The 11,045-nt window shown below is 39.1% G+C and overlaps 1 protein-coding gene across 2 annotated transcripts in view; it reads right to left on the bottom strand.

The window, feature by feature from the left end:
• Nucleotides 1-889: 889 nt before the first annotated feature.
• Nucleotides 890-11,045, bottom strand: part of LOC120990009 (hedgehog interacting protein) — a 121,381-nt gene continuing 111,225 nt past the window's right edge. For both annotated transcript variants that reach the window (XM_040418506.1, XM_040418507.1), the window contains 2 exons: nucleotides 2,935-3,083; nucleotides 890-1,574 (listed from right to left, as the gene is read on the bottom strand). In XM_040418506.1, the coding sequence (XP_040274440.1) occupies nucleotides 1,381-1,574; nucleotides 2,935-3,083 (343 nt within the window). In that variant the 3' untranslated portion in view covers nucleotides 890-1,380. The remainder of the gene's footprint in view (nucleotides 1,575-2,934; nucleotides 3,084-11,045) is intronic.

Below are 11,045 nucleotides of genomic sequence, written 5' to 3'. Positions count from 1 at the left end.
CAATGTCAATCAGCTGCTTCTAAGGCCACCAGGATATTGTCATGTATTAAACGAGGCATAGACTCGCGGGGCAGGGATGTAATATTAACACTTTACAAAGCTTTGGTGTGGCCTCATCTGGAATATGCAGTCCAGTTCTGGGCACTAGTCCATAGAAAGGATTCCCTGGAGCTTGAAAAAGTACAAAGGATATCAACTAAACTAATAAGAGCCTGGAGGGTCTTATTTATGAAGGCTTAATTAATATAATTTCATTTATTTAGTCTTGAGAAGAGGTGTCTAAGGGGAGACATGATTAACCTATACAAATATATAAATGGGCCATACAAAAAAGCATGGTGAAAAGCTGTGCCATGTAAAATGCCCTCAAAAGACAAGGGGGCACTGCCTCCGACTGTGAAAGAAAAAGTCTCCAGAGACGTCATGGCTTATTTACCGCAAGAACTGTGAATTTGTGGAATAGACTGCCTCAGGAAATGGTTTAAAAAAAGGCTTAGATGAATTATTTAAGTAACAATAATGCATATAAAAATGGGCAGAATTTTGGCGTCTCACTCTCCTTCCCTTATTTCACATCCTTTCTTATTCCTTAGTTCAACTTGATGGATTTATACCTTTTTTATTTAGAGCTCAGCTTTTAACATATACTGTATAGTGTAGTTAAAGGAGTATAGATGATCATGAATTGGTTGGTATAAGAAACAACACACATTTTTATATTTTATATTGTAGCCTTTGTAGTGATTTTCATATTTTTGCTATTCACCACCATGAACACACCCTATGTCCATTGGCATACAGTATGTACTACAATGACACTGTAGTAAATAAATCATATTTTCTGGCACTGAAAACAAAGAAACAATCAAAAAAGTAATAATAACAGGTTTATTGCAAATAATACTTTTTGCATTACTATTATAATATAGTAAAATGACCTGTGAAAGCTAAAAAAATGCAATTTACCTGAGATAATATAAAAAAAGCAAAAGTGATTCATGAAAAAGTGTCCCCTCCCATAGTAGATACAAATGAAATACTGTACACATGACAAATTTTAATCTAAATAACTATTTTAATGTTATTTTAGAGACAACCAAAAAGTATAAACTTGCTCACATGACCTTGTCGCAGCCAGTGTTTACAATACCAAAATGTTTAATAAATGAATATTGTCTATATCTTCACACATACATATACACTCAAGTATTCATAAATTACACACACAAACTCACTTTTATGGACAATATATTTAAATTAATAAAAATATTTTAAAACACAGGGATTTAGAGCAGAATTACAAAGTCCTTTTTGTTTGTTTAATTTACATGGTTTAAAAATAAATGCCCGTTCAGAAGGTATCCAAGCAGTCCGTGATAACTATACAATGTAGCTGGTGAGATCCAGCAAATATGACGTCACATCAATGATCTGGTCTAAAATACCTGCCCTGGCCACTCTTCGAATGTTTCTGTCCACTTGCTCACACTGTGGTCCCAGGTAACCTTTTTTACATAAACACTTGTTTGGCCTCACGCAGACGCCTCCATGTCGACACGCAGGATCGCATTTTGCTGTAAGGAAGACAAGAAATTCAATGTTACATTCCGGTATGCTACAAGAATATACAAATATTCAAATCTTCCAGAAAATAAAATGTTGCATTACATTGCATTAATGAAATCTCCGACAAAAAAAAGAGAAGCTCAAAATGTGCCATAATTTGAGCTTTCATTACAACACGAAGAATGAATCATGCAGCTTTTACTGGGGGCATGCAAGTCATAGAAGAAGCTGGTATTTCAAGGAAATATTTGACATGACTTAAATTCATCAGTTAATTGTCACTTGAACTGCCAAGATCCCATGCCAACTGCTGCATTATATGTATACTTGTCATAGTGCAAAGCAATAGTTAAGCACAGCTCTTTAAAAGGGTTGTCCGTCCTTGGAGCCAACAACGCCTAGGGTCCTAACTAGTAATGAGTGAATTTTTGAAAAATTCTATTCACTGCTTCGCAGATTTTCACAAAGAAGTTCGGCTCGTGGCAAATTACTTTGTCATAATGCACATTAAGGTTGGAAGATGCTGATCTTTGCACAGATATAGCTGGTGTAGGCAGTCTTAAAAGAACTGCTTAGGTGGCACTTAATCTTTTAAGCTAGCCACAGATGAGCTAAATGTTGGATGAAACTGACAGTTTCAGGTAATGGATTTGACTGTTGGCTATAAATGTGTTGACAAATTGGTTAAAAATCAGTTTGTATGTACAGCCAATTGATGGCAAAGTTGGGGGGGCCCTGGTACCCATGAGATCATTATCTGATCACCTCAAAGTCGATGGGTTCACCTGAATTTTATTTTATATGCATTGCCAGCTTAACATCTGGTAGCAGGTTTTTATCTGATGTCAATTGGCATCTTTATGTTTTGATGTGCTGATTTATAATACGAGGCAGTGTGTATTGTACAATCCCTAATTGCATACATTTTTTTAACATTTAGCGGCTTTCAGTATAAATAAAACCACTGTATTTCAGAATGAAATCTGACGTCAACTCTTTTCTTAAACAGGACACAATTATGGAAAATCCATTGGGACACCAACAGTGAATTCAAATCATGGTACAGACACAGTAATATGGCTTGTATGTCATTTAAGACTGAATCTGTCATTATATGGAGACACTGTGCCTTTCAGCATAGATCCACCACAATAAAATTACAAGGCCCTAAATTATATATTCTGAGGCGCCCAAGGAACATATAGAAGATTTACACTGGATTACTGGGTTATGTTACTAAATCCCACTAATCCTTCACTCTCCAGTTACTTCAATCTGGGTATAGTTATTGTTTTGTGGTAATGATGACAAATTAATGGAAAGCAAAAAAAAACAAAACATGGCATATGTAATAAAAAGATTACCCACCAATTCGACACAATTCTCCTTCCCATCCTTGATTACAACAGCATTTTCCTGTGGGTGTGCAATGGCCATTTTTACAGTGTCGGGAACACTCAGATGACAGGGGCTGAGGTGGTAACACTGTCCGCTTACATTCTTCAGGCATTGTTGGTCTGCATCAAATGACAAAACGGAAGATATTATAAAAGAGTACAAAATTGGCTTTAATAGGAATGTTAATATTTCATTTGTTCAGAATGCAATCAAACACATTAGCTCATAAGACATGCAATAGCCTTGTAGCTTTGTCTGTTTTCCTATGTCAGATATGTGTGTTGCCACCTAAAGTTGTCCATACACATTAGATTAAAGTGGTTGTGTAGTGTCTGGATATTGATGACCTATGACAACTTCGGGCACCCTAGCTGATCAACTGGTTCAAGAGGCCACTGTGCTCATGCGAATGCTGAGTCCTCTTCATTGTTTACCTGCAGGCTGTCTCCTTTGCAGTATAATTAGACCTTCCTCCTTCTTCTTCCGTTCAAGTTGAACAACCGTGATTACACTTCACTGCCACTACAAGCTAGACCGTGTGCAGGAACACACTAAAGAGGATGCTGCACTCGCACACAGCCTCATCCACCAGCTGGTCGGCTGGATAGGTCATCAATAGCCTGACATTGCATAACCCCTTTAATGTTAACCAAGCCTGCCAATTTTGGTGGGGGCAACCATCCATCTAATGTGAATGGGGGCCACACAACTCTTTCCTGGCGGTAGATGTCAGAAGAATGATTGGCCTTTTGGATATCAATATGCCCAACCGTTTTTTTACCTCAGATAAGCCACATGCAGAAATTATTGGCTAGCTATTGAGAACACAATTTATTGCTTATCTATGAGTTCATTAGAATTTTTTCCCAAAAATACCGCAATTAGAATATTTCAGAGGTAATGCATATTCTCTTCTACCGTCTTCTCCACTGAGGTGACCACTAAACACATATTTACTACATGTAAAAGTATTGAAAGTTATAACCTTAACTCTACTGTTAACATTCACGTAAAGCTGATCAGTAACATATTCCAATAACGTTGCATCTGTATGCACGGTATGTTTGTGGTTTATAAGGTCAGTACACATCATGCCAATGCATTTTTTCCACCCAGAATTATAGCATACTTCTTCAGCTAACAGTCATAACCACTTGCTTGTTACTACACGCTAACTAGTTGAAAAAAAAAATCTTTTTCGTCCCAGGTGCAAGCAGTTAAAACGCATAATAAATCCAGTGACAGCAATGCACTGAAAAGAGCCAATAAATGGGCACTGTAAATGCCAGTACACAGTTGTATTCTGTATTCTTAGGGAACGGAGAGAGGCATAGCACACACAGGTGTAAATCAAGTTAAGCTGTTTCTATTATTGAAAAGAACTGTGCATGCTATTTTTGAATGGCAAATATATGCTTATTAGTATAACACAATAATCTCGTATAATAGTATGACCTTTGCTGCACTGTACATATTAAGGTAATTGAACACCATTTTACACTTTACATAAACTACATAAATGTTAAGCAACTTTGTAAATACATTATTTACATAGTACTGATCTACGGTATGTATTATAGGTCAGAGTTATATTGAAAAGTCTGCAGGCTTGAGAACTGAAATATCCCAGGAAGTGAAATAAAATAAAAAATCATTATCCTGTAGAATGTCTTTATAGAGCTGAGAAGTGTCCTCGTTACACCAGGCATCGTACAGTAATCTGATGTAGGAAAACTGCACTGAAGAACTCAGGTAACTTGTTAAAGGAGTTCTGCAGGATTGTATCAAGATGGTCTCTGGCAATCCATCCAAAAATGTGACTGACAGGTTGCCTCAATTTCTACAGCTGCCTGAGGGGGCAGGGCTCTGCTATACGGCATCTGGCGCTGAAGTCACTGCACAGTAATGAGAAGTGCTGTCAGGCTGCTCAGCCTGACAGCGTATCTCATGAACTATGCTCCAGTACTAGCTATAGGAGAACAGGATTTCTGCTCTACAGTAGATAGTAATGATGCGACTCTTTGCCATAGCTGAGCTGCCTGACAGGAATGAAGAGCAGGATCGCATCCCCCCCTCCCCATTCCCCAGTCAGGCTGTTCAGCCAGTACTTCTCTTGTAGTGCAGAGTTCCTGCTCTACAAGAGGTAGTAATGGAGCAACATTACACAAGCTGCAGAAAACTTTACCTTGACTTCTGCAATGGCTTTTGGTAAGCGTCAATCTAAAGTCTGCAGTCAGAGTGTCCATTGTAAAACTAAAATAAATGCTGATGCATCTTTTCTTAGAACTATTAGAATACATTGTGGTGTTACCCTCTAATTCCTGCATATGTATCAATACCATTCCCCTTGTCAATAGGATGTGTCCTTAAAGGGAGCCTGTCAGCGACAAAAAACACTCCGAACCACAAGCAGTACCTTTAAGTAGCCAGCATAGTGTTTCTAATTATGATTTTCATCCTGCAGTCAGATGCGGTAAAAGCAGGAAAAACCGTTCTTTTATCCCCTGAGAGCGCTATTTTTGAGTCATGCTTGAAGTCAAGGGGGCAGCGGCCTCCTTGCTTCAAGTCAAGGTAATCGCTCCCCTTTCCCGACTGACAGACGGCTGTTTGGCAAAGCAAGCTGAACTCTCTGCATAAGCACGGTCAGTTAAAGACAAAGAGGCAGGGAAGGGGAGCGGTTACCTAGACTTGAAGAGGCTGCTGCCCCCTTGACTTCAAGCGTGACTGGAAAATAGCACGCTCAGGGGGATAAAAGAAAGTTTTTTTTACTGCTTTTACCGCATCTGACTGCAGGAAGAAAATCATCATTAGAAACACACTGTTGTCTACTTGAAGGTACCGCTGGCGGTTTGGGGTGGTTTTTGCCAGGTTCCCTTTAAGCCACTCTCTAATACCAGACTGTGCAGGGCACACTCGATTGACAACGACAATGATAACAACAAGTTGTCAATTTATTAATACATCTCCTGGAGGAATAAATGAGGAATGGTAGGAAGAAGTGATCCAGAATTTTTATTTCATGTGGAATGCAAGCATACTCTACAGTAGCCCTGTCAGTAGAGCTGACAGGTCCTCTATAAATGGGTTGTAGGAGATAATTAATTGAATGGGCTAAGCTGCAATACCAGACATCAGTGGCGTACATAGAGAAGTAAAGGCCCCATAGCAAGGATCAAACCAGGCCCCCCACACAGGATAGAAGGGTTTCTGCCTAAACCCTTTTCAATGACCCTTGGGCCATTTTTCCACTGCCTCATTTGCTAAAAGTTGTTCCTTTAGAGGGTAGAGTCCTTGACCAAGTTTTCACCTCCAGTAGAAAAGGAGATGATACCAACTAAGACTGGGCCCCCTCTTGCCCTGTGCCCCATAGCAGTTGCATGGTCTGCCGCTATGGTACTTACACCCCTTCCAGACTTAGCCCATGTGGACAGGAGTGGTGCTGTCTCGGGAAAAAGGCAGATCTTTTTTATGATCTCCTACAAGTTTTAATAACAAAGAAGCCTTGGATATAAATAATAGTGGCACCTACAGCCAGGTTCATAAATATTGGGACATCGACACAATTCTAACATTTTTGGCTCTATACACCACCACAATGGATTTGAAATTAAACCAACAAGATGTGCTTTAACTGCAGACTGTCAGCTTTAATTTGAGGGTATTTACATCCAAATCAGGTGAACGGTGTAGGAATGACAACAGTTTGCATATGTGCTTCCCACTTGTTAAGGAACCAAAAGTAACGGGACAGAATAATAATCATAAATCAAACTTTCACTTTTTAATACTTGGTTGCAAATCCTTTGCAGTCAATTACAGCCTGAAGTCTGGAACACATAGACATCACCAGACGCTGGTTTTCATCCCTGGTGATGCTCTGCCAGGCCTCTATGGCAACTGTCTTCAGTTCCTGCTTGTTCTTGGGGCATTTTCCCTCCAGTTTTGTCTTCAGCAAGTGAAATGCATGTTAAATCGGATTCAGGTCAGGTGATTGACTTAGCCATTGCATAACATTCCACTTCTTACCCTTCAAAAACTCTTTGGTTGCTTTTGCAGTATGCTTTGGGTCATTGTCCATCTGCATTGTGAAGCGCCGTCCAATGAGTTCTGAAGCATTTGGCTGAATATAAGCAGATAATATTGCCTGAAACATTTCAGAATTCATCCTGCTGCTTTTGTCAGCAGTTACATCATCAATAAATACAATAGAACCAGTTCCACTGGCAGCCATACATGCCCACGCCATGACACTACCACCACCATGCTTCACTGATGAGGTGGTATGCATAGGATCATGAGCAGTTCCTTTCCTTATCCATACTTTTCTCTTCCCATCACTCTGGTACAAGTTGATCTTGGTCTCATCTGTCCATAGGATGTTGTTCCAGAATTGTGAAGGCTTTTTTTAGATGTTGTTTGGCAAACTCTAATCTGGCCTTCCTGTTTTTGAGGCTCACCAATGGTTTACATCTTGTGGTGAACCCTCTGTATTCACTCTGGTGAAGTCTTCTCTTGATTGTTGACTTTGACACACATACACCTACCTCCTGGAGAGTGTTCTTGATCTGGCCAACTGTTGTGAAGGGTGTTTTCTTCACCAGGGAAAGAATTCTTCGGTCATCCACCACAGTTGTTTTCCATGGTCTTCCGGGTCTTTTGGTGTTGCTGAGCTCACCGGTGCATTTCTTCTTTTTAAGAATGTTCCAAACAGTTGTTTTGGCCATGCCTAATGTTTTTGCTATCTCTCTGTTGGGTATGTTGTGTTTTTTCAGCCTAACGATGGCTTGCTTCACTGATAGTGACAGCTCTTTGATTCTCATCTTGATAGTTGACAGCAACAGATTCCAAATGCAAATAGCACACTTGAAATGAACTCTGGACCTTTTATCTGCTCATTGTAGTTGGGAAAATAAGGGAATAACACACACCTGGCCATGGAACTGCTGAGAAGCCAATTGTCCCATTACTTTTGGTCCAGTAACAAGTGGGAGGCACATATGCAAACTGTTGTAATTCCTACACCGTTCACCTGATTTGGATGTAAATACCCTCAAATTAAAGCTGACAGTCTGCAGTTAAAGCATATATTGTTCGTTTCATTTCAAATCCATTGTGGTGGTGTATAGAGCCAAAAATTTTACAATTGTGTTGATGTCCCAATATTTATGGACCTGACTGTATACACAATCATATAGGCTACTCCTGACCCAGATTTTCATATTGGGGAAGGGGGGGATTAGTTGTCACTAGCACACAGTTCCTTGTTCCCGAGGAATAGGTAGCTCTCAATATGCTACTGAGGCCATACACTGTCAAGGGGGCGGTCCTTGGCACTGATTCTCAATGGAGAGTTAATAAGTTAAAGGATATTTAAAAGAGTTTTCTAGCTTTATGTAAATAAAGCTTAATTGTATGATGGAAATGTATGCAACCAATGAATAAGCAATTGTCTCATGTTTGTGTAGCTTAAACACAGGTAATTTAGATGCCCTGTAACAGTATATCTGCTCATTTAACCTTTTTACGGTATTTGAAAAGTTAGTAAAAACAGGAATTAACTTTCCAAAGTTATTGGACTGCAATCACAAATCATCTAAATATCTAATATAAGTTATTTATATATCTAGACAGTGAGTTATGTTTAGTGTTGGGCAGTATTAGATTCCGTCTCCCACAAATACATTACAATTCAACACATTTGTAAAAGGTATTAGCTTGTTTAATTACTAATCACACATCTCCATTCAATGTATAAAGCTGCACGTATATTTTATGTTTAACCAAATGTCTTCTAGAGAGAGCAAAGCGGTCTAAAGAAAACATTTCTAGAGCCTGAAACTAATTCAGCCAAAATAAACACTCTGTTATAGAAGGGGCATATTGAAGTTGAAGCTTACTTTATAAGCGTGCATGTTTTATAGCTATTTCAATATATATGTTGCATGCATTCACATATTTTAATAGGGCCTATAAATAATTGCACCTGTGATCCAGATCAGTTAGAAATTAAATATATAGCTATATAGCTATAGTTTTTTCCATAAACACGACTCCCCTAATGCCTTTACAATTACCAGATTTTGTGTACGTTGAGAAAAATTGTTTCACATCATAAAACTGCAAAGTAACCACCAATAATCCATCAAATAAAATGTTCTTATATCTAATATCAGCCACACCTCAATAGTATACATGTATGATCTTTAATATCAATGGCTGATATGTTTCATCATAACATACATGTCTAGAAAATATGTAGAACCTTAGAGACCTTCAAAGACATTTATGATCAGATCAGGAGAGCCTGGTTCAAGTCCAGTAAATAGATACTACATATTGACATGGGTATCAGTACCATATTGTACATTTATATACATCAAATGTGGTGTAGACGGAGAGTCGGTCTAGAACTCGAAAATCTAAATGACCCCTAACTTACTTCCTTACTGATGCCTCATTCACATAGTCAGTGTTCGGTCAGTGATATCCATCGGTAATTGTGATCCAAAACCAGGTGTGGTTCTAAGAACAGAACAGGAGCAAATCTTTTCCTTACACTTCATGTCTGTGGAGGCTGCAATCCTGGTTTTGGCTCACAATCACTGATGGAAATCACTGACCAAAACACTGATGTGTGAATGAGGCTTAATACTGTGGCATCTGTGGAAAGTACAGGTTCCCACCTCGCATGAAGAAGAAGACTCCATAGTAGCAACAGAGGCTGTTATGGTGCAGTATAAGAGATTATTCAGTTTTGAACATCTCATTCCATTTCAAGGATATTAGTATGATCTTGATCCATCCTTCAACAGCATTTAGAGTTGGCCAGGGCAGTGAAGATATTTGAAAAACTGACCTGTTGGCCAAATGTCATTCTAAAGCAGGCCATTCATTAGGAATTTAAGATGGTCATTTTCTGAATTGTTCATGGTTGGTTTGTGGTTGCCATCTTGGATGAAATCCCTGATCATTCTTTGTTTTGATCTATGGCCTGGTCTGGGCTTCTATTGATGTATTGGTTGGCATAAATGATCTTTCAACTACAGCCCCCATCAATGATGGAAAACTCCAATATGGCAGATCAAATTTTTGTCATCTGTCATGTTTGTTCTTGTTGTGAAAAAGTGCTGTCTGTACAGTAGTTAGAAAACAGTCTAAATCTGTCTTTTTGTTAATCCAAAATCTCTAGTTCATGGTCAGCTAATGGCGGTGCTGCAACAAAACTAAAAACCCTGCAAATGCGATCGAGGGGTGCCGATGTGTGTAAAGGCTGGCTGAGACCTGGTGTAGGCTCCAAGCCTGCCTTGAGTGTTTTCCAGCAGCCTGCACTGACATAAAAATGCCATGCACAATGAACTACAACATGTCCCACAAAATACAAGCCCTCATACAGCTATGTAGACAGAAAAATAAAAAAGTTATAGCTCTTTGAAGGCGTCGATGAAAAAAGGAAGAAAGACGCTTGGTCAGTAAGGCCCAAAACAGGCTGGTCACTAAGGGGTTAAGAAAAGTCAGTACATATATAAAGATATGCCACAAGCAAAGGCTATTCAACTGGATGAAATATTTGAAACACTTACGTCATATGTAATAAAGTAATTTTAATTACTATCATTTAGAGGCCTAGTAGCTGAACAACCCAATCCCCTCAAACTGTGCCCAATTAAAAAAAAGTTCCCTGCTGCAGCCCCATGAGACCATAGTACATGTGACTGCTGAGACCAGTGACTGACTGCAGCCATCACAGGATAAGGATACATTTACAATGTTCGCAAAACACAGATCTGCAAAAAAAAAAAAATGGATGATGTCCTTTTGGTGTCCGTATTGCATCCGTTTTTTTTTCAGATCCATTGTAACTATGCCTATCCTTGTCCACAAAACGGACAAGAATAGGACATGCTCTATATTTTTTGCGGGGCTATGGAACAGACATACGGATGTGGACAGCACACGGTGTGCTGTCCGCATTTTTTGCGGATCCATTGAAATAAATGGGTCCTCATCCAATCCGCAAAAAAAAATGGAACAGACACTGAAAGAAAAAAAATATGTTCGTGTGAATGTAGCCTAAAGCCACT

This window comes from Bufo bufo, chromosome 2, assembly GCF_905171765.1.
Source record: "Bufo bufo chromosome 2, aBufBuf1.1, whole genome shotgun sequence".
NCBI lineage: Eukaryota > Metazoa > Chordata > Amphibia > Anura > Bufonidae > Bufo > Bufo bufo.
The sequence above is the reverse complement of the archived record's forward strand: the minus strand, read 5'-3'. Positions and strand labels throughout refer to the sequence as shown.